General features: G+C 38.7%; 1 protein-coding gene across 1 annotated transcript in view; it reads left to right on the top strand.

Moving 5' to 3' along the window:
- The window catches only part of LOC120538737 (spectrin beta chain, non-erythrocytic 4-like), a 461,881-nt gene that overhangs the window by 117,136 nt on the left and 319,513 nt on the right, over positions 1-25,232 (top strand). The window contains exons 13-14 of the mRNA XM_039768162.1: positions 15,180-15,338; positions 20,564-20,866. Of these exons, the coding sequence (XP_039624096.1) occupies positions 15,180-15,338; positions 20,564-20,866 (462 nt within the window). The remainder of the gene's footprint in view (positions 1-15,179; positions 15,339-20,563; positions 20,867-25,232) is intronic.

Genomic DNA, 25,232 nt, shown 5'->3' on the forward strand with positions numbered 1-25,232 from the left:
GAATAGCTTTCATTGTATTTTGTTCTTTCATTTTATTTGTTGATGCTTTCATTTTTGATTTGCCCATTTTTTTGTACTTTCACTGTTGTTTGCACTTTCATTGTTTCATTGTGCTTTCATTATTTTTTGTTTGTGCTTTCTTTTTTGTTTGCGGTTTCTTTGTTTTTTGTGTTTTCATTTTTTAATCGGTGCTTTCTTTTTTGTTTGCACTTTAATTTTTTTTTTTTTTGCGGTTCCATTTTTTTTATTTGTGTTTTGCCCTTGAGGACGATAGTACTAATAACTTCAAAAAAAATTTACAACACACCAAAGATTTGACATCTGAAACACAAAGCTGTCTTTTATGTAATTCAATGTGACTTCCAAGGTCTGCTGCTTGTTTTGGAACCTTTCATAATTACTTTATGATTATTAAAGTTTTTAAAGAAAAGAAAATCAAACTTAACATAATTGAGCTAGTTTTGTTGATTGTGAAATAAATACAGAAGTGTACCATTATGCATGCCAAATCACATTCTCAACATACTGTATAATGCAATGTTCTATTTGATGGCCATCCCTAAAACACATTAATAAGCATAATCAATGCACATAAACAACATACATCAAAGAATGAAAAATGATTAAAACATGAGCCTGAATCCCAGCCAGAGGAAGAGCCCTAGCTGAGACATGAGAGATTGTTGGTGACATGCCCTGAGCTTGTTTATTGTTACGTGATCTCCTGGTTACTACCTTGGCTTGTTACTTTTGTAAAATATCTGAATATAACAACTATTTATTTTTAGTGGGCAAACCTTTAAGATTGTAGTTTCTGAAAGAATGATTTGTGAATAGCTTGACATTCTTTCTTAGGTGGCACACATGTAAAATGTATACATCGGTCATATTTCATTTCATACCACTACAGTCTAAATTAGTAAATATGCCCTTTCACATCATCTATCCATCTATCCATTATCCAACCCACTATATCCTAACTACAGGGTCACGGGAGTCTGCTGGAGACATTCCCAGCCAACACAGGGCGCAAGGCAGGAAACAAGCCCCGGGCAGGGCGCCAGCCCACCGCAGGGCACGCACACACACACACACCAAGCATACACTAGGGACAATTTAGGACCACCAGTGCACCTAACCTGCATGTCTTTGGACTGTGGGAGGAAACCGGAGCACCTGGAGAAAACCCACACAGACACAGGGAGAACATGCAAACTCCACGCAGTGAGGATCCGGAAAGTGAGCCTGAGTCTCGTAACTGTGAGGCAGCAGCACTACTCACTGCGCCACCGTGCCGCCCCCTTTCACATCATGGTTCCCAAATTTTCATTGTGTGTGACATCAACTTTATACCTCAGTAGTTTCCACAATCCTGAATATCACTCTTTCCTTTATAAACGGAGGCCTATTCATTTTACATACTGAAAAATTTGGGGGCCACGTGCATTTTTATAAAAAAAAAAAAAAGAATTCAGTTGTCAAAGCAAAACATTTGAAGTTAAGCTGTTTTGCAATCAAGAGGAGTCATTCAGTCCATCAAACTCATTTGTTTAGCTAACAGCCGCGTTGTTTCAATATCTCATTCAGATACGTCTTAAAGGTTGTAAGGGATTCTATTTCAACTGCGCATCTCATGGCTTTGTTCCAGATTCCCATAACTCTTTGCATGAAAAAGTGTCTTCTGGCTTTGCTGTTAATTAGATGTCCCCATAATTTCCACTTGTCAGCCTTCAAAAATAGTTTGTGAGAAAACATTTAGTGATTATTACTTTTTATTTTATTAATAAATGTGGTCATTTTGAAACATATTCAAAATAACATCTCATGTCTGTTTATTCATTTGTGTTCCTATGCTCCTGACCCTGCAGCATCTGGCACAAAGTAGGAATTAACTCTCCATCAGATGCTAGGCCTTCAAAAGGCCTGTCAGCTAATGTGTTTGACTTTTTTTTTTTTTTGAAAGAGAAATATATGGTGGTCGTAAAGGGCAGAACACCAACAAATAAATGAAAGAGCAAAAAAACACAGATTGGCATCAATGTCAGGCTCTCACACAAGAGAGGGTGCTACCGCTTAAAGTTCAAGCTACACCCTTGCAAAGTGGGGAAAACTGTTTTTAGTAGACCACTCAAGTTCAGTTAAACATCTTCCTGGAAAGTTTTGCTTCTCGCAACAAATCCACCCACTTCTCCATTTTCCTAGTAATGTCAGTTCCTTTTTGACGTGTTAGTTTGTGTTTTCAATTTGTTTGTACTTTCATTGTTTTTTGTGCTTCCTTTTTTATTTGCAGTTTCCTTTTTTTGTTTGTATTTTCTTTTTTTTTTTGTGCTTTCATTGTATTTTGTGCTTTCATTTTATTTGTTGATGCTTTCATTTTTGGTTTGTCCTTTCTTTTTTTGTTTTCACTTTCATTTTTTGTACTTTCACTGTTTTGTTTGTTTCATTGTGCTTTCATTATTTTTTGTTTGTGCTTTCTTTGTTTTTTGTGTTTTCATTTTTTAATCTGTGCTTTCTTTTTTGTTTGCACTTTAATTTTCTTTTTTGCGCTTCCATTTTTCTTATTTGTGCTTTGCCTTTGAGGACGATAGTACTAATAACTTCAAAAAAAAAAATTACAACACACCAAAGATTTGACATCTGAAACACAAAGCTGTCTTTTATGTAATTCAATGTGACTTCCAAGGTCTGCTGCTTGTTTTGGAACCTTTCAAAATTACTTGATGATTATCAAAGTTTTTAAAGAAAAGAAAATTAAAGTTAACATAATTGAGCTAGTTTTGTTGATTGTGAAATAAATACAGAAGTGCACCATTATGCATGCCAAATCACATTCTCAACATACTGTATAATGCAATGTTCTATTTGATGGCCATCAGAATTTTGTGGTAGTGAATGTGTGCCGTAGAGAGTCAGATTAAGACACTACACTGTTTCTGGCTGTCAGCACCTCTGGTGACCTTGTTCCCCACTTCTCTCATCCCCACTCACAAAATAACAAATCAGATGCAATCTATACTAATAAAAGGCAACGCCCTCACTGACTCACTCACTCACTCACTCACTCATCACTAATTCTCCAACTTCCCGTGTAGGTGGAAGGCTGAAATTTGGCAGGCTCATTCCTTACTGCTTACTTGCAAAAGTTAGTCAGGTTTCATTTCGAAATTCTACACGTAACGGTCATAACTGGAACCTACTTTCGTCCAGTACTGTAATAGCCTGCAGCTCACTCGCCGTGTGAGGCGGAGTTGCGTATCGCATCATCACGCCTCCCACGTAATAACGTGAACGTTCGCAGTACGTAGAGAACATGGAGCTCAGTGACACATACAAGCATATTCATAAGTGCAGCTACTTCAGAAACAAAGCACGGTGTAAACTGTAAGTTTAAATTATTTTTATAGACACACTCCCGCTGCCGTTTGTCATGCCGAGTGATGCATAGAAGCATATTCATAAGTGCAGCTACTTTGGAAACAAAGTATGGTGTAAACCTAAAGTTTAAATTAAGTTCAGAGACAGGCTGCCGCTGGCGTTTGTCATGCCCACGACTAATACGATATTCGCGGGATACAAGTTTAATGAGAGGACGCAGGGTATAAACAAGAGTTTTGATCACTTTGTATCTAAGTTAAATTGCTGGTGAAGGACTGTGCTTATGCAAATTTCCGAGAGACTGCGTTTGTGGGGGGGGATTGACGTCATCATCTCCCCTCCCATTCACCTCATGTCATTCACTTCATTTCGCTCCGAGCTGAGCTCCGCAGCTAACACGGTCTTGCGGAAACAACTTTGTGACGCTGCCACCAAATACTCACAGAAAAATCCACAAGTTAATACACACGCTGTCTCTAGAGTTTCTCCACACTCTGAATCCTCCAGGCACTACTGAGCATAATCTAATTTTGAGGGTTCGGATACCAATAATGTTACTGAAAACCTTACAGCCACCGAGACTTTGTAACGGCACGAGACTTCAGGTCACATGTCAGCAAAAGAACCTAATTGAGGCAACTATTTTTACTGGCAGGTGCCCAGGGGAGAGAGTTTGTATTCCTCTCATGCCCGTTATACCCTCTGATCTCCCATTTCAACTCAAATGCCTTCGATTTCCAGTGAGGCTCTGCTTCGCGATGACAATTAATAAGTCTCAGGGACAGACTCTACAAAAGGTTGCCATTGATTTGAGGCAAGATTGCTTTTCTCTTGGACAACTATACGTTGCATGCTCAAGAGTAATCTCAGTGCACAGCTTGGTCATATTACAACTGGAGTACTGAACTGACAATGTGGTATACAAAGAGATCCTTAACAAATTATTATTGGTATATTTTCCCTCAGTTTAAAAAGGTTTACTTTTCTTCTTAATAAAAATTTAAAAACAGTATTTCGCCGCTGCAAGGCGTCGGGATTTTCCTATATATATATATAATGTATATATGTATGTATGTATGTGTATACTGTGTATATATATGTATGTATGTGTGTATGTATGTGTATATATATATTGTCAACGGCACCCGGGCACAGACAGGCAGACATCTTGTTTTGCACAACCACCACACGTTTATTTACAATATATACAATTGTTCTGGTCACAAAGACCCCAGTCCTTTGGTCACACAGACCCACACAAGTGCACAAACCCCTATCCCAAAGTCCTGGCCTCACGATGCCTTCCTTCGGGCCGTCTTCATCCTCGCCTTCTGCCTTGTCCTACTTCCACCCGACTCCAGCCTCGAATGTTTAAAGGACGGCCCCTTTTATAGAGTGCCCGGAGGAGCAGCAGGTGTTCCCGGCATTCCTCCGTTGGCCACGCCCCAGCGTGACAGAAGTGCCGGCTGTCCTCCTGACAGCCCTCCGGGTAACACCAAAGGTCTTCCCCCCAGCACTTCCTGGTGTGGCGGAAGTGCTGGGGCAACAAGTCTCCAAGACATCGGGGTGCCTCCTGGCGGTGACCCCGAGCCCCTACAGGGAAGGGCTTCCATGCCCTTGACCCGTGGCCCCCAAAGCAACCCGGAAGGCAAACCCCACGTGATCCAGGCAGGGCTCTGACCCTCTTCCGGTCCCTCCTGGCGTCCCGGCCGGGTCATGGCCCCTGGCATCCCTGACAATATGTATGAATGTGTATATATATATATATATATATATATATAGATATGTATGTGTGTGTATATATATATATATATATATATATATATATATATATATATATATATATAGATATAGATATATATATATATATATATATATATATATATATATATATATATATATATATATATATATATATATATATATAGATATGTATGTGTGTATATATATATAGATATATATATATATATAGATATGTGTGTGTATATGTATGTATATATATATGTATGTATATATATATATATATATATATATATATATATATATGACAGAAACACACATAACAGTGACAAAACAATTACATTGACAATCTTGTTACGTTATTTTTAAAATGTTTCATTTTCTTTTTCATAACTTCCTTAACACACTACTTCTCCGCTGCGAAGCGCAGGTATTTTGCTAGTATATTATATAACTACTGTATATACTTAAAACAATTTAACAAGACAGTATTATAGACAGACTTTCCAAAACGTGCACCTGAAACCATGTAAAAATCTTAAATTCTAGATGTGGGCCTATTGAAGTGTGTTGCTATTTATTATATCGAATCTATATAATCTATACTAATAAAAGGCAAAGCCCTCACTCACTCACTCACTCACTGACTCACTCACTCACTCACTCACTCACTGACTCATCACTAATTCTCCAACTTCCCGTGTGGGTGGAAGGCTGAAATTTGGCAGGTTGATTCCTTACAGCTTCCTTACAAAAGTTGGGCAGGTTTTATATCGAAATTCTACGCGTAATGGTCATAACTGGAAGCAGTTTTTCTCCATTTACTGTAATGGAGATGAGCTTCAACGCCGTGGGGGCGGAGTTTCGTGTGACATCATCACGCCTCCCACGTAATCACGCAGTACATAGAAAACCAGGAAGACCTCAAAAATGCGCTCAAGAAAACATGCATTATATAATTGAGAAGGCAGCGAAACAATAAGAAGCGAGTTCTGCTACTTCGGAAACAAAGCACGATGTAAACCTACACTTTAAATTAAGTTCATAGACAGGCTGCCGCTGGCGTTTGTAATTTAGTGCCTGCCCATAGAAGGCCGTCCGTCAGCGGCAATCCAATAGCAAACTGCCACGGGTAAATATTCACGGGTGAAGGACTGTGCTTATGGAGAGGAAGATGAGATGGTCAGGGTGGTGTTTGACACAAACTCAGCGAAACTGCGAGAGAAAGTTTTAAGTGCCAGGACTAAGGTAACATTAAATAAAGCTATGGACATAGCACGAGATGGCACCAGCACAGCTGGGAACCTTCGATGCAAGTACACCGAGTGGCTCACGTGAACTGACGCAGTGCACAGATAAAAGCAACAGTTCCAAAGAGCGCTGAACAAAAACCGAATTACACAGTTGAAAAGGCAGCAAAAATATGAAGCGCCTGATAAGCATATTCATAAATGCAGCTACTGTGGAAACAAAGCACACGGTGGAAAAAGTCAATGTCCCGCTAAAGGAAGACAGTGTAAAAAAAACCCGTGCATGCAGTGTGTCAGGTCTCAGATAAAGAAGAAGACGAGCTGTTTATTGATGCAGTAAGAAACGAATCGATGAATGAAACCTGTCATCTTTACAACGATTGACAAACACGGAATGTAACTTGAACACAACACATCGTACAAATACGACCCTGATTGAAAGAAATAATGATAATCAAATCCTTGATGACAGCAACATTCAATAACACTCACAAAACAATTACTGTATATTGACAATCATGTTACGTTATTTTTAAAATGTTCCCTTTTCTTTTTCATAACTTCTACTTCTCCACTGCGATACGCGGGTATATATATTTAAATGTATATATATACCCCTATCTACAGTACATACTCTCACATAGACAAGCCACATGCTGTGGCTCAATTGTAGAGTCTTCGCCTCTAATGCCGACATTCGAGGTTCGATTCCCGAGAGGGGATGCACTGAGTATGTACGCGCGCTACTGATTCATTTTACCTTCGCATCTCCTTGGTTTGGGACGTATGAAAAATATTCGGTTAACGCAGAATCATGTTACGTTATTTTTAAAATGTTTCCCTTTATTAGCACAAGCACAGCTGAGAAGCTTCGATGCATGTACTCCATAACGCGTTAAAAATAACGCATTTAATCACACTTTCAATTCCAAGCAAACGGGAACTTTTGTCAATGCATCATTTCCTGGTACATCCATTACACTGATGCACACATCACAGCTACAAAAATGTTAGAGTCGGAATAAAGCGCGTTCCTACGACTGATCATTTCGACTACCCGAGCGAAGCCTTGATAAAAGCATGGTTTTGTGCACACTGAAAAGCAAGCAAAATTAGATGCATTACAGAAAGCGGACTTTGTGGCTCTTACTGGGGATCATTGGACTTCCGTGACCGTTAGTAATTCTAATTACATCTAATTACAAAATGTTCAATGATCACACTGTTTTAGCCTAATGTACAAAATAATTTTGGCTAAGGTTACTCAGAGTTTAAAGATTAAGTTGGTCAAATTACCTTTTATGTTTCTGACTTATTTTTTTAAGAAGAAAACTGCACTTTATGTTGAAATTTTGGTTATTATTATTTAAAGACAATACTATTCTGAAAATCTACTTAAAGTACTTAAACTACCACTTTATTTTTAAGTCTGCCCAATTTTAACCAGGGATGATATTTTTGTTTCTGTTTTGAATTCAAATGCAGTTTAAAGGCTTTTTTTCAGAAATTAAAACAGCTTCAGTTTACAATATTCATGTCCATGTCTATTATTTGATTCTGTCGCCCACTAAAACACTTTTAAATAAAAAAAAACATTTGCGATTTGGGGCAAATTTACGTGCGATTACATACGATTAATCAAGATTAATTCTTACACAGCCTCTAATTAATTGGATTAATTTTTTTAATCGAGTCCCACCCCTAATATATATATATATGTGGATATATATATGTAGATTTGTATATATAAATGTGTATATACAGTATATACAATATATGTTTATATACAGTATGTATATATACAGTATGTATATATATGTATGTGTGTATATGTATATATATATAACTGTGTATATATATGTGTATAGATGTATATATATATATATTTATATATATATGCCAGCAACACTCATGACAATGACAAAACAATTACATTGTCAATCATGTTACGTTATTATTAAAATGTTTCCTTTTCTTTTACTTCTCGCTGCCAATCGCAGGTATTTTGCTATATATATATATATATATATATATATATATATATATATATATACAGATATATACAGATATATATATATACAGATATATATAAATAGATAGATATGACAACAACACTCAATATCAATGACAAAACAATTACATTAACAATCATCTTACGTTATTTTTAAAATGTTTGCTTTTCATTTTCATAACTTCTTTAACACACTACTTCTCCGCTGCGAAGCGCGGGTATTTTGCTAGTCAATCATAATTGTTAATGATTTGAGAATCACAAACTTTTTATTCATTCCAATATATACAAAATTTAGGAAATATAAGCAACAATGTAAGTTTACTTTTTTCTAAGAAACACTTAAAAAATATTTAAAATAATTGTGTTATTTTACAATAGTGTTTTTCTTATTATGCAAAACAGTTTTATTTTGCAGTTATGTTATTTTGAAAAGTATTACATTATTTTGCAAAACTATTAGTTACTGCTATCGGTGTTATTGTGCATACATGTGCTTCTAGTGAGATGAATACAAATGCAATCAGTTATTTTGTGTTTTTATTTGCAATTAATTTAGACCATTTTGCACAAATCTTTTTTTACGTTGACATGAAAGAGTCTTTTTCTGTTGCCCAATGTCAGAAAAGTCAGATTAAATCCACTAGGATCCAATGCTTTATAAGAGTAACCTGTCAAAATTTCTAAGGGAATTAATGATTATTATAGGAACTGTATCGTCGCATATAGTATGTGTAAATGTATTTACAAGAATATAAATATCATTAGCTGATTGGCGATAACAATGTGACTGATAACAGAGTTGTTACCTTACATTTCCAGACTGCTGAGTTCAATTCCTATCTCCATCATTTCTTGTGTGAAATTTGTACATTTTCTTTGTGATTATGTGGGCTTTGATAGATTACTCACCCCTTACCCAAAACACACAGTAGGCATACCTTAGTGTGTGTTTGAGTTTCTGACTTGCAGCAGGCAGTACCTTTGCAATATAACGTAATACTTTTGAAAAAATGCAAAATAAGGCAATACTTTTTTTGAGTGTTGAACTTAGCTTCCATTTTTCAAATTATTGCCTTTTGCTTTTTAAAAAGTTCCTTTAAGTAGCTTTAGCCAGTTCTCTTGTCCTCAAAAATAGAAACAAATAAAGTAATACCCTGACAAATCCCTTGTAATTTCATGTTTAAAGTGGGATAATAAAACCTGACCAAAATACACACCATAGGGACTTTACACAGAAAAAGAGCTAAAATCAAGGTGCAAAATATAAGGGATTTGGGGGGTCTGAGACCCTCTAGTTAACCCCAGGGAACCTAAAAATATTATATTGTAATAAATCTATCACGGCCTATTGTTGGTTTGAAAATATTTTACCGAAGTGCAGAAAGCTCTTCTTCCTGCAGAGCTGAAAGGCCTGTTTACAGGCTGAATGGAGATTTATGTTTGCCTGTCCAGCAAGGAAAGAGAGCACGATATTTAAATTGGGAGAATCCGAGAAAGACGACAGACACTTTTATAGGAAACAAAAAGAAATCTTAGCCCCAACCTGGCATTAGTGGTAAGCCTGAGTGGGGCATCACCTTAATGATGGTGAAGATGGTAAATACTGTGTTACTGATAGTGTTCATGTTGAGAGGTTAGCTTCATCTTGATCCCAGTTCATATTTGTTGTGTCTTGTGGTCTTTAAAAATGGAAAGTAACAGCATTGGTCTTTTTAGGGTCTTAGCGGAAAGCATATCCTGAGTGATAGCATTCTCCATAGTTAATTTGTTGTACAGTATATACCATAGTACCACATGTGATATAGTGGGTCTGCGGCCAGTTCTTAAATAAATAATTGGTGCACTCACAGCTTATAGAGGGGGCGTGGTAGTGTGGCTGGAGCGGTTCTCGGACGCAATGTGGTGCGGGCGTTTCCTCGCTTAAGTGCACAGGTGAGGAATCGTCCGTATCCATAATTGATGCCAGGAGCTGCTAATCACTACACCTCTGCCGCATCCCCATTATATATAGAAGCAGTGCGAGTGTGGAGGGGAAGAAAAAATGGAAGGAACGGAGGTTAGAGAAGGAAGAAGAAAGCTGAAAGCTGATGCCAGTGTGAGCGAGCGAGCGAGCGAGAGCAGGCTCACTATAAGAAGGACAGGCAGCTAGGAGAAGTGAGTCTTAGTGGGGTGTTTGGCCGGCACCTGGGGGCAGATTGATTGAGTCATTCCTGCTGAACGCTTGTGAGGAGAAGGAGTGACCGGAAGGTTGTTGGCAGCAGGAGTTGGAAGCTTGAGAGGTGGAAGCCTCAGTGTGAGTACCCTGGTTGCTGGGAAACCCAAGTCTCAGTCTGGTGAGAGCCCTATGGAGCCAGGGACCGAAAGGCTTTCAGTCTAGCAGTAGGAGAAATCAGCTGCAGGTAGGGCGACTTCCATGGTGCATACTGTAGCTCGGATGGGAGAACCAGGGGAGCCACCAGCAGAAGAAGGCACCAGGTTTTGTTTTTAAAAGACTGCTTCCAGCCATTGCTTTAACCTTGTTTTAAAGGATTTATTTATTGGATTTTAACCTCCACATTTCACTTGTTCTTTTTATGTAACTTAATGCATGTTTAATACAGTGGTGTGAAAAACTATTTGCCCCCTTCCTGATTTCTTATTCTTTTTGCATGTTTGTCACACAAAATGTTTCTGATCATCAAACACATTTAACCATTAGTCAAATATAACACAAGTAAACACAAAATGCAGTTTTAAATGATGGTTTTTATTATTTAGGGAGAAAAAATCCAAACCTACATGGCCCTGTGTGAAAAGTAATTGCCCCTTGTTAAAAAATAACCTAACTGTGGTGTATCACACCTGAGTTCAATTTCCGTAGCCACCACCAGGCCTGATTACTGCCACACCTGTTTCAATCAAGAAATCACTTAAATAGGAGCTGCCTGACACAGAGAAGTAGACCAAAAGCACCTCAAAAGCTAGACATCATGCCAAGATCCAAAGAAATTCAGGAACAAATGAAAACAGAAGTAATTGAGATCTATCAGTCTGGTAAAGGTTATAAAGCCGTTTCTAAAGCTTTGGGACTCCAGCGAACCACAGTGAGAGCCATTATCCACAAATGGCAAAAACATGGAACAGTGGTGAACCTTCCCAGGATTGGCCGGCCGACCAAAATTACCCCAAGAGCACAGAGACGACTCATCCGAGAGGTCACTAAAGACCCCAGGACAATGTCTAAAGAACTGCAGGCCTCACTTGCCTCAATTAAGGTCAGTGTTCACAACTCCACCATAAGAAAGAGACTGGGCAAAAACGGCCTGCATGGCAGATTTCCAAGACGCAAACCACTGTTAAGCAAAAGAACATTAGGGCTCGTCTCAATTTTGCTAAGAAACATCTCAATGATTGCCAAGACTTTTGGGAAAATACCTTGTGGACTGATGAGACAAAAGTTGAACTTTTTGGAAGGCAAATGTCCTGTTATATCTGGCGTAAAAGGAACACAGCATTTCAGAAAAAGAACATCATACCAACAGTAAAATATGGTGGTGGTAGTGTGATGGTCTGGAGTTGTTTGGCTGCTTTAGGACCTGGAAGGCTTGCTGTGATAGATGGAACCATGAATTCTACTGTCTACCAAAAAATCCTGAAGGAGAATGTCCGGCCATCTGTTCGTCAACTCAAGCTGAAGCGATCTTGGGTGCTGCAACAGGACAATGACCCAAAACACACCAGCAAATCCACCTCTGAATGGCTGAAGAAAAACAAAATGAAGACTTTGGAGTGGCCTAGTCAAAGTCCTGACCTGAATCCAATTGAGATGCTATGGCATGACCTTAAAAAGGCGGTTCATGCTAGAAAACCCTCAAATAAAGTTGAATTACAACAATTCTGCAAAGATGAGTGGGCCAAAATTCCTCCAGAGCGCTGTAAAAGACTCATTGCAAGTTATCGCAAAGGCTTGATTGCAGTTATTGCTGCTAAGGGTGGCCCAACCAGTTATTAGGTTCAGGGGGCAATTACTTTTTCACACAGGGCCATGTAGGTTTGGATTTTTTCTCCCTAAATAATAAAAACCATCATTTAAAAACTGCATTTTGTGTTTACTTGTGTTATATTTGACTAAAAGTTAAATGTGTCTGATGATCAGAAACATTTTGTGTGACAAACATGCAAAAGAATAAAAAAATCAGGAAGGGGGCAAATAGTTTTTCACACCACTGTATGTCTATCATGTTTATTTATGTCTCATTTATCTTATTTTATCAGTATGCAGTTTATTTTCCAAGTATAGTTCTTCATGTTATGTGAGTGTTTCCTGAAGAGGCAGGACTACCTGTCTGTTTCTGTGTGGAACCAAACCACAGGCCTTTAAAGGCTGAGGAGACCCACAGGTGTAATGTGGTTCATTTTGCGTGTACTTGGTGTTGGAGAGTTCTTTTGTGGTTTTGGAATACTATTATTTATTTGATTCTCTGAATTTCTGACCTCTGTTCTGTTTATGTTCACGATTATTAGATTCTGTTTTTTGGACCTTTTTCACTATTGAGTTGCCTATGGACATATCCATTTGTGCCTTTTGCACTTGTGTGAACATTTTAGAATTACAGACAATCATGAAAAGATTCCTTGCCTGATCTTTATTATACAGCCAGAGGTTTACCGTTACCCTCTCTCTGAGAGGGCAATGTATTATTAATGTATTTTAGAACTTTCGTAGCCAGTATCTCATTTTGAGGACCTGCTCCCCCAGAAGCCAATAGGTGAAGTGTGCCTCTTGTGTGTGCATCAGCAGAGTGTGGAGGCTCCTGAGGATTTTGTGTTGAAGAACTCTCTGCATTATAACAAATTAGATTTTTTTTTTTCAATCCCGCTTTTTCATTGTTAGGCTTTTTTGCTGCCCACACCCCACTTGGTCCTGGTGCCCTTGGGCACTCATTCATACAGTTAATACAGACCTTGACACTAGAGGTGCCAAGTGTTCAAAGAAAAATCCTCTTCTAAGCCACACAAGATCTTTAGCGCATGTTTCAACACTGTTTCTGTAACCATCAAGCATTTGTCCCCTTCATCCATCCATCCATCCATTTTCTAACCCGCTGAATCCGAACACAGGGTCACGGGGGTCTGCTGGAGCCAATCCCAACCAACACAGGGCACAAGGCAGGAACCAATCCTGGGCAGGGTGCCAACCCACTGCAGGACACACACAAACACACCAAGCACACACTAGGGCCAATTTAGAATCGCCAATCCACCTAACCTGCATGTCTTTGGATTGTGCGAGGATAAAACCGGAGCGCCCGGAGGAAACCCACGCAGACACGGGGAGGACTGTACATTAATCACATTAAAAGCAGCGTAACTTTAAGATGAAGCTGCACAAAGCATTCTTGGGTTATGAGGTTGTTTAATCTGTTCTGTGAGTCTGAATCCTTGCTTTTTATATTTCTGCTGCTTTATGTATCTGAATTTCCCCATTGAATTAATTAAATGTATCGAATCGATTAAAATCTAATCTGGTCTCTTCAGAATAGTTTATCAAGAATGAGTTTTTTCTTTATTCATATTAGTTTTGTATCTAAATGCAGGTATTTGTAAAAACTGGGTGTTAATTTATGGTAATTAGCTGATTTTTTTTTACTTAGCAAAATAGACAAATAAACAACAACTGACGATCGTTCCCAGTTTGTTAGGGAAAAATGATCTTCTACCAACACTGACGGGAGCCGTGGATTTCTAATATTTATTCATATCTATAGCTGAGCTGGAGGTAGCAGAGTTAAAGATGCTAAGATTTGCATTGGGTGTGACCAGGATGGATAGGATTAGAAATGAGGACATTAGAGGGTCAGCTCAGGTTAGATGGTTTGCAGACAAAGTCAGAGAGGTGAGATTGCATTGGTTTGGACATGTGCAGAGGAGACATGCTGAGTATAGTGGGAGAAGGATGTTCAGGATAAAGCTGCCAGGCAAGAGAAAAAGAGGAAGGCCTAAGTGAAGGTTTACGGATGTGGTGAGAGAGGACATGCAGGTGATGAGTGTGGCAGAACAAGATGAAGAGGACGGAAAAATATGGAAGAAGATGATCTGCCGTGGCAACTCCTAAAAGGAGCAGCCGAAAAAAGAAAAAGAAGATTCATATCCACAACTGTGTACATGGCATAATGTATTCCACCTCCAGACATCTTGGAGCACTGTAAAAACCGTTTGTATTTTTGTTGAACATATAGTTTATTTTATCAGTAGTGTAAATATCTAAAATATTAGTTTATAGAAATATAACATATACGATAACCTTGCCAAAAATACCTTCCAGAAATACTCATTACTTTATTTATTATTTCAATGGATTATTTTACCAATAACTGAAGTGCATTATGAAGTCTCTCTATAACTACTGGGCTAATGGATAAATTACAACTCTTTTTTATATGTATGTATGTACTGTACATTTATGGTGCTTTCATCTGCTTTAATGTTATGTTTAGCTCCATGTTATTTTCTGTTTGTATCTAAGGATATTTCATTTGAAATAATGTATAACATGCTTGCCTTTTCGTGAAACCAGATTTTATAAGAATCATTTGAATTGAATTATGCTGTTATTTGGAAATGATCATTTTCAGATTATTCTGCCAGAATGCCAGTAACCTTTCATTTTTAATTTAGAAGTCTCTCCTTAGTTTACTTCTGGATTCATTAGATTGAAATAAAAGATTATTAGTATTGCCTATATGATAACCTAGAAGTCAGGAAAAAAAAAAAGCACATTTCAGTGCCTTTGCCCCATTAACATACTCTCAATTTTTCAGGCGTGGGAGAGGCTGGATAAGGCCGAGCATGAACGTGGGGTGGCTCTTCGGACTGAGCTGATACGGCAAGAAAAGCTGGAGCTTCTGGCTCAACGTTTTGATCACAAGGCTACTATGAGGGAGGCCTGGCTTTCAGAGAATCAAAGACTTGTATCTCAGGTATATTTGCTTTTTAAAGTTTAAATAGGAAAAAAAATGTCAAAATGTACTCATAAAGTAATCATACTCATACTGAAAATACTAACAAGTTAAAAAATGTACACATGGCATAGCATACAGGTTTATTCAGGGACTTAGTTAACTGACTAGTAGGTTCTAGCATTTTTGTTTATTAATAACATAAAAATAAATGTATTGTTATAGTACACTAGCTCGGTAAGCCCGTGCTGTAAAAAGCCTAGAAACTATTGAAATCGTCTGAAAAAAAAATTGAAATGTAGAGATGTCAGGTAATTAAAAGGAACTTCTTTGGGCATCTCTCTCGTAGGGGGATTCGTTTTGCCAAAATGCTCACATCGTTTGTGCATTAGTGGCTAAGCGACTGTCTTTCTTTGGAGGTTTCGTTTTGACGATGAGCTCCCCACGCTTCCGTAATGGCAGATCAGCGAGCGAGTCTCTCTTTGAAGGTTTCGTTTTGCAGACGTGCTGGCCTCACTTGTATTTCCTCGGAGATGGAACCCTTAGCCCAACTCCAACTGTCATTTCCGGGCCGGACAGACAGACACACACACACTTCCATGCATAGATGTTTATATATAAGATACAATACACCTAACATAACAACTAAACTAATAAGGAAGTCTGCACTGCTGTTATCTCTAAATATCATTCCATTACTGCACTACTCAACAAATAAAGTGACATTGGACCAGTTTAGGCCTACTGTGAGCAAATGTATTGGCCCTATGTGTGCAGTCAACAGTGTCCCAGTTGGGATTTACACATCGGGGCAACATTAGCCCAGTGTGGGCAACAGACCCAAATTTGGTCACAGACCTGAAAAAAATCTACACCTTATGAGTCCATCCATCTATTTTCTATACTCATTTATCAAGGGTAGGGTGGCCATAGCACGTGGAGCCTATTCCAGCAAGCAATGGGCACAGGCAGGAACAACCCTTGGATAAGGCACCAGCCCATTACAGGGTGAATACATGTGCACACACAGCATGGGGCCAAATTCACACCACCATTCCACTAAACCGGCATGATATTAATTAGACTGTGGGATGAAACCAGAGCACATGGAGGAAACCAATATGGACATAGGGAAAACATGCAGACTGGGAAGACATGGGATGTGAAGCTCAGTCTCCTACTCCTACACTGAGGCAGTAGTACTACTATTGCCCTTACCGGTCCTTTCCCTGAAACTTTTTTTAGTGTTTAGTTGTTTTTTATCAATTGAATTATGTGTTATTATGAAGATTTACAATGTATTAATTAATAAGAATTGGAAATAAAAAGACACAATACTAATGTGGCTTTAAACTATTTTTCTTGCAAAGCACAAATTGCTTTTACATTTTTTGATACTAGTATTACAACCCTGAACATAACATTACCACATTACCAATAATATACAAAAATTATGCAATTTTATGCAATATAAAAACAATGCTTTTTAAAGTCGTTCAAATTGTTATTTATAATTCTATAATGAAAATCTAATATCCACTGAAAATACTACTTCACTGTGTTACTTGCTCTGCGACCACATTAAAAAGTGGGAAGCCATGGAGTAGTAATGACATTGACTAGCATTATGAAACCATCACTGGGCCAATGAGTAGTGGCAGACCTACTGAAGCTTGAACTGTTATGGAGACCACTTCGCAGCCAGCAATGAGGTCTAAATAACTACCGTTATATTCTTTCAATGAGGTTGTTTCATAACAGATTACCACATATTTTATCTCTAAATATCAAGTTAGAGATTCAGTTTTTAAAAATGTAGCCACTACATCTAAGATTTTAATTAAAATGGTGGTACTGAATTATCCCACATGTCAAAGTCACTGGTGTAAATCAAAACTTCCTATGCCTTTTAATTTTTAAGATATGGGGAGTTGAAATTTAGGGAAATATTATTTACACTCACCTAAAGGATTATTAGGAACACCTGTTCAATTTCTCATTAATGCAATTATCTAATCAACCAATCACATGGCAGTTGCTTCAATGCATTTAGGGGTGTGGTCCTGGTCAAGACAATCTCCTGAACTCCAAACTGAATGTCAGAATGGGAAAGAAAGGTGAGTTAAGCAATTCTGAGCGTGGCATGGTTGTTGGTGCCAGATGAGCCGGTCTGAGTATTTCACAATCTGCTCAGTTACTGGGATTTTCACGCACAACCATTTCTAGGGTTTACAAAGAATGGTGTGAAAAGGGAAAAACATCAAGTATGCGGCAGTCCTGTGGGCAAAAATGCCTTGTTGATGCTAGAGGTCAGAGGAGAATGGGCCGACTGATTCAAGCTGATAGAAGAGCAACTTTGACTGAAATAACCACTCGTTACAACCGAGGTATGCAGCAAAGCATTTGTGAAGCCACAACACACACAACCTTGAGGCGGATGGGCTACAACAGCAGAAGACCCCACCGGGTACCACTCATCTACACTACAAATAGGAAAAAGAGGCTACAATTTGCACGAGCTCACCAAAATTGGACAGCTGAAGACTGCAAAAATGTTGCCTGGTCTGATGAGTCTCGATTTCTGTTGAGACATTCAAATGGTAGAGTCAGAATTTGGCGTAAACAGAATGAGAACATGGATCCATCATGCCTTGTTACCACTGTGCAGGCTGGTGGTGGTGGTGTAATGGTGTGGGGGATGTTTTCTTGGCACACTTTAGGCCCCTTAGTGCCAATTGGGCATCATTTAAATGCCACGGGCTACCTGAGCATTGTTTCTGACCATGTCCATGCCTTCATGACCACCATGTACCCATCCTCTGATGGCTACTTCCAGCAGGATAATGCACCATGTCACAAAGCTCGAATCATTTCAAATTGGTTTCTTGAACATGACAATGAGTTCACTGTACTAAAATGGCCCCCACAGTCACCAGATCTCAACCCAATAGAGCATCTTTGGGATGTGGTGGAACGGGAGCTTCGTGCCCTGGATGCGCATCCCACAAATCTCCATCAACTGCAAGATGCTATCCTATCAATATGGGCCAACATTTCTAAAGAATGCTTTCAGCACCTTGTTGAATCAATGCCACGTAGAATTAAGGCAGTTCTGAAGGCGAGAGGGGGTCAAACACCGTATTAGTATGGTGTTCCTAATAATCCTTTAGGTGAGTGCACATACATGACGCATTATAGAATAATGAAATAAAACATAGAAAAGAATACAGTTAGTATAATATTTTATTTTTAACACAGGTCAAGTCAGGGTGGGGACAGTGCACTGGTACAGTGTGTTGCCACAATTACCACATGAGGAAACAGCTCAGGATCCCGGTTGGCAAACCCCCAGACAGACATGTAGTCTAATCCCACCCTCCGAAAATGACCATCTGTCTGCCACAGCAAGGTGTTATGTGGGTGTCCCATTGGCCTGGTCCAGCTGCTCAGTTCCTCAACAATGAAGATCCTGTGAGCCTGATCAACCTGGAGGAATTGCCGAAAATGCTTGTAGTGCCGTAACTGACAATCCCTCACAATGCATGTAATGCGCCTCATTCTGGACTCATAAAGTCTACCAATGGTACAAAAGGATTCTTTGAAAAGACCCAGTACTGAAGGAATCCTGTCTTCGTCCCAGGTCACTTGATAGCATCCATGTCTCTCAACCATATAGCAAAACAGAAAGCATCAGGACTCTAAAGACTTGGACCTTGGTCGTTTTGCAAAAATATTGGGAGCGCCACACACTCCTTTTCAGTGGCATCACGGTGCTCTCCAAATGTGTCTACTCACTTCATGGAAAGAGTCACCAGACACATGAATATTGTTGCTGAAGTAAGTAAACCTCTCAACGTGGTCAACACACTCTCCACAAATATAAAAAAGTTACTGAAATGTTCTCCTTTATAATGACTGCACTGACAACAATCCGACATGATAACTCACCAGACAGTTTTCTAGTATAGTGTAGTTTGGTGCATATATGAACAAGTATTTCCTAAACGTATGAGTACAAACGTTAAAACAGAGTGCAAACTGACTTACACAATGCAGGTCAAATTCCGTTAGAACAAAGTGCTTTGAAATGAAAAACTAATTTGTTATATTGGGATTTGGTTATAATGGAATTGAAACATAGTGTGGTTTTCTAGCCTGACAATCTGCGAAATGCCGAAATGGATGGTAACGTCTGTTTTCTTCACGCAGGCATCAATGGCAGCAAGTTTTTTTTAAGCAGTGCCCCTCAGCATTCACAGCATGCAGTCTGACTTTGAGGTCTGGGGTGAAGGGGGTTGGGGGGCTTGTTGCCTGGAGCACGTGTCACTTGAATTATATAAAGCAGCTCTATGTGTCCATAAGGCACCTCTTAACTTTCATAAATGTGGTGGAAATGTCCAACTCTGTGTGGCTGCTAACTGTTCTTTTTTAACAATGAAAAGTTTTATATTAAAAGATCATAATAAAAAGTTTTCGGAAAATGAAGATCATGTTCGTAACTAAGAATAGCTGGATGTATAAATTGTCCAGCACAAAATTCAAAGACGCATTCAAATGCCACCATTCTTTTAAAGAAAAATGATGGTGTACAGGTGTTCATATGGGTAAATTTCGGCAAATTTGTGAAACATGTTGAACACAGGTGAGTAGCATAAACACGGGGGAAGCTCAGCAGTCAGCACTTTTGCTGAAATGTGAGCCAAAAATGAATCCTCAGTCTGATCAGTGAGCTCAATTCACACCTCGAGAAACCCAGAAATAAGTGACAGCTGTGGTGACCCTACAGAGCTCCTTGAGTACAGCAAAAGTCAAATTTGATTGACAGTTATTTGCTGTCGCCACCCCCGGATACACCCACAATGCTTCGAGTCTGCAGAAATCCTTCTCGAGCTCCACGCCACTACAAGAGTGTGATGAATATCGAGTAATAAACATGAAATGTAATTGGCAGTTCAGCAGAGCTTGTGAATCGTGATTTTTGGCCCAAGTACAGAAGAAATATAGGTGTTTTGCTGCTTTTTCTTTAATGAAAAATGACTTTGTTGTAATAAATTTTGCAGATTGAGATTTTGTAACATTAGTTTTATAGGACTTTGGCCAGGACCAATAAAAAAAAAAATGAGTAGTTCATAAAATCTACTGGAATTTGACCTGTATATCAAACTATCTGCACTTCATTTTATTTCTCAAATATAAATGTGCAGTATTATAAAGATGTTGTAGTAAAATGGGTTATTGTTTTTAAGGACAATTTTGGCTATGATCTATCAGCGGTGGAGGCAGCAATGAAGAAACATGAGGCGATTGAGGCTGATATTTCCTCCTATGAAGAAAGGATCAGTGTCATTGTTGAACTTGCTTCTGAAATGGAGACAGAGAACTATTATGATATATGTCGCATCACTGCTCAGAAGGACAATATACTACGACAATGGGCTCTTCTGAAGGAATTAGTGAGTGGTCGAAGAGGGCGACTTGAGAAGAACCTTAGTCTGCAGAAAACCTTTCAGGAGATGGTCTATATGATTGATTGGATGGAAGAAATGCAGGTCAGTGTCTACAAGCACCGTAACCTGTTTAGATGTTTTATACAGTTTTTAAACATTTGGCTGAAGATTTTGGGAAGGCAGTTCACTAATTAATGCTGTAGCCTTGAGACTGGGTTCACATCCTAGCCCGATCATTGTCTGTACAATTTGCAGTTTGGCCATATGTGAGTTTGTGTTTTTATGTTTGATTGTTTCCTCCAGTTACCTCCGTCGCACCTTCTACTCAATCATATTGAGTTCTTATAAACATTGGTGTGGCAAGAAATCATAGGATAGAATATAAATATTAATAATTCAATTTGGCAGCATTAAACAGCTTACCATTATTAACAATTATTCCTTGACTTTAGAGATTCATCATTACATTTAAACGATTTAATAGCAGAGGACCATAATAGTAGTTCTATTTAAATGAAGCCTTAAAAACTCCAATGCTTTTGAAGAGTCAGATCAATGCTTTTCAATACTTAAAAATGCATTAAAGACTACATTTTTTTTTTTGTTTTTTTCTTTTTATTTTGATGTATAGGAAATATTATTGTGCTATTTGGAATAAAAACAAGACCGATGTAAATTGTTTGTTTGAAAGTTGTATCTGAAATGCTTGGTTTTTCAATAAAATTAAAACAATAACCTCAATAATAATCATCATAATATTAATGGTATTCCTTCAGCGGAAATAACATAAGGAACACAGATACAGCAAAATAAAACTTAAATGATCAGCATGGTGATGTGACTGTTTACTCCAGGCTTTAAATACATTACTAAATGCTGACTTAATTTAAATTCAAAATATAGACACCATGTTGGATGGACTGACATTCAGACTAAGATGAAAGGTGGATCCTTGCCATAATGGAAGGACAACAAGAGAGGAGGCTTATCCCCGAAAGGATAGGGCTGGATTATTATCACATTCGGGAGGAAAGATTAATAGATGTAACTGTGGAAGAAAAGAAAACAGAGGAAGACAGGACAGGTTCAATCAATTAGATTTTTATTCAGTCACAGATGAGTACGTGGATTCTACGTTGCAAGGCAGAAGAGCAAAGTAAAATTTTTTTCTATTGGCTTTTTATAATTTCTTCTTCCTCCTTCTTCCCCTTATTATTCAAAATAAAACATAATATTGTTTACTTAAGCATTTTGTTTTAGTATGCTAATGGGCCATCTGTTCTAATTTTTTTTACAGATCAGATAGATCCTAAAGAAGGAAAGGTTATCTCTCTTGTGTCAAATAGACACGTTCCTAAGAAACTGGAAATTGTCTTTGGTCAGCTTACTGCACCCTGTCTTATGACAGACGCCTGTATGAATAACCTGCCGTTATAGCAAAATAGCTTTGTCAGCTATTAACTTTAAGTAGCTTGCAAGCAGTTAATTTTTCTTTCACAATGTACAGGGGGTGTTTGTTTTCAAGAGCAGTTCCTTCCGCAGCACCATAGATGGAAGAGCTCTGCTGGCATGGACTCGGTAAAGACCTGGAAGTCCTTCCATCCGGCTAACCCTGGCACTGGAAATACTCCTGACTTCAACATAAGAGGAAGCCATTGGTTCTCCTCCAGTGAGTCAGGAGGCAGAGGGTGATGCTCACCTGGAGTAAAAGGAGTATTGTGAATTAGACTTTATGATGTGGAATGCAAAAAGGCATTTGGTGAATAAAAAATGATTATTTCCACTGTCTTGGTGTGATTGTGTTTGGGGTTTTGGGGCTCATTGACACCCACCCAGTAATCACAGCCTATTTATGAATTAGTTGATGACACTGTTCACTAGGGGTGTAGCAATACGCAAAGTCACACTTCAGTTCGTACCTCAGTTTTGAAGTCAAAGTATAGTAAGTTTTCAGTACAGTGAAAAAAAAGACATGCAAAACATGGAATTTCTTTTCATTTATTATCTTAACCTGAAAAAATATATACTTATATACTGTCAGACTTCAGTCAGAACAGTGGCAAACTGGTGTAGATGCCACATGGGCTGGACGAACATCCCAGCCAGGAGAGGAAGCAGACCCGGAAGGAAGAAATGGACGGACAGCCCCTATAGAAGCAGAGATATCACTAGAGAACTGTTATTCCCCCAGCACGCTAGGTGGCAGCAGTCCCTGATATACCCACCCAATGGGAAGCCAGCAGGGCATGCTGGGAAATGTAGTCTGGCAGGGCAGTCACAGGGTGCCATAAAAGGGCACTCCAGGGAAACAAGCTCTCTACATAAATAATGGACTTCTGTGTGACCCGGAAGTGCTTCCATCGGGCAATTGCCCTGGCACCGGAAGTACTCCTGGGTCTGTAATAAAAGGGACCACACTTCCTTACTCAGGCGAGTCGGAGCTGGGTGGTAGAGAGGAAACACTTGACTGGAGGATGATGAGAAGAAAAGGACCAGTGTTTTGAAAGTGTTGATAATTTTGGAGGTATTTAAATAAAACTTTCGTTTATTTTGATAAAGGACTGTGTTTTGGTGATCGTGTTGGGGTTTGTGGGTCACAGACACCCAGAGTTTATTACACTGGCTATAATTTCTTGAACATGTGACGTGTAAATAAAGATACAAACCTTTCTTTCTTAAAATAATTTACCTATGCCTAAGTATTATTTAAAAAAAATAAAATGATAATATCACTGCAACCTACTATCAAAACCTAGTGCTTCTGACGGTTATCAGATTAATTCAGGGTTAGGAAATAACCGACTGAGTAATAATGATGAACAAAAAAACAGTATACAGTAATCCCTCGCTATATGGCGCTTCGACTTTCGCGGCTTCACTCTATCGCGGATTTTAAATGTAAGCACATCTAAATATATATCACAGATTTTTCGCTGGTTCGCGGATTTCTGCAGACAATGGGTCTTTTAATTTATGCTACACGCTTCCTCAGTTTGTTTGCCCAGTTGATTTCATACAAGGGACACTATTGGCGGATGGCTAAGAAGCTACCCAATCAGAGCATGTATTACATATTAACTAAAACTCCTCAATGCTATAAGATATGCATCCCGCGCGGAGCTTGATTGTTTGCTTGTCTCTGCCTCTCTCTCACCCTCTCTGACATTCTCTGCGCCTGACGGAGGGGCTGTTTGCTTAAAAGATACTGACGCTCCTCTAAAAAAATGCCACTTTATTGCGGTGCTCTGCATATTTAAAAGCACAAAAGCACACATATTGATTTTTTGATTGTTGCTTTAATCGCTCTCTCTCTCTCTGACGTTCTCTGCGCCTGACGGAGGAGATGTGAGCAGAGGGGCTGTTTGCTTAGAAGATACTGACGCTCCTCTAAAAAATGCCGCGGCAAACTTAAAAGCACAAGTATTGATTTTTTGATTGTTTGCTTTTCTTTGCGAGCGCTCGCTCTCTCCCTGTGAAATTCTCTGCTCCTGAAGAGAAGAAGATCTATTTGCATTCTTTTAATTGTGAGAAAGAACTGTCATCTCTGTCTTGTCATGGAGCACAGTTTAAACTTTTGACTAAAGGGTGTTATTTCATGTCTAGAGGGCTCTAATAATGTTAACAGTGTGGGAGAGTTTATAAGGTCTTAAAATATATAAAAATAACTACACAAACATGGTTTCTACTTCGCGGATTTTCGTCTATCACGGGGGGTTCTGGAACGCAACCCCCGCGATCGAGGAGGGATTACTGTAATAGTAAAATATAAATCCTTTAAAGTACAGCACGTAGAGAATTATTGATTCATTCTGTCCTCATGTTTTAAAGAAAAAATCATGTGTCCACATTGTCTGCAGAAAAGATAGCTCTGCTGACACTAACTATGTTTTTTGCAGTTGGAAAAAAAACCCCTCAAACTTGGGACAAGGGTAGCAGGTTCAGTAAGATGGCACTTTGCAGTATGACAATATGTGGATATGTGGGCTCATTTTTTCACATCAGTAGTAAGAGCAAGGGCTGATGCCTCAGATAAATTATGCACAACTACAGCTTATACTTGTTGAGAAATGGCTGGTATGACTTACCGGATGAAATATGGGCGAGAGGAAATGTCATACTAGGGCTCAGTCACTTTTAACATGTTTTTAAAACCTGTATTATATTCAACGAAGTATGGTCGCAGATCCAATGAGATAAAAACACTTATGGATTTTGTTATTGCTTTTGCCCAGGAAAGGTTGCTTAAGTGCCACGAGGAGCAGTGTTTGATTTCCGTTGTTTTTTCTTTGTACTGGTTATACGTTTAAATGATGTTGTCTCAAATGAGTAATCATGTTCAAAATACTGCCTGCAATATGCCCGATTTGAGTTAAACAATGCCAGTGTTCTATTGAACCATGCCACCTATTGAAAGGTGCTCTGAAGCTGTTATGCGCATGCACAGTATACATTTAACCACATACATCAC

The sequence above is a fragment of the Polypterus senegalus genome, chromosome 11 (genome assembly GCF_016835505.1).
Source record: "Polypterus senegalus isolate Bchr_013 chromosome 11, ASM1683550v1, whole genome shotgun sequence".
In the NCBI taxonomy this organism is placed as follows: domain Eukaryota; kingdom Metazoa; phylum Chordata; class Cladistia; order Polypteriformes; family Polypteridae; genus Polypterus; species Polypterus senegalus.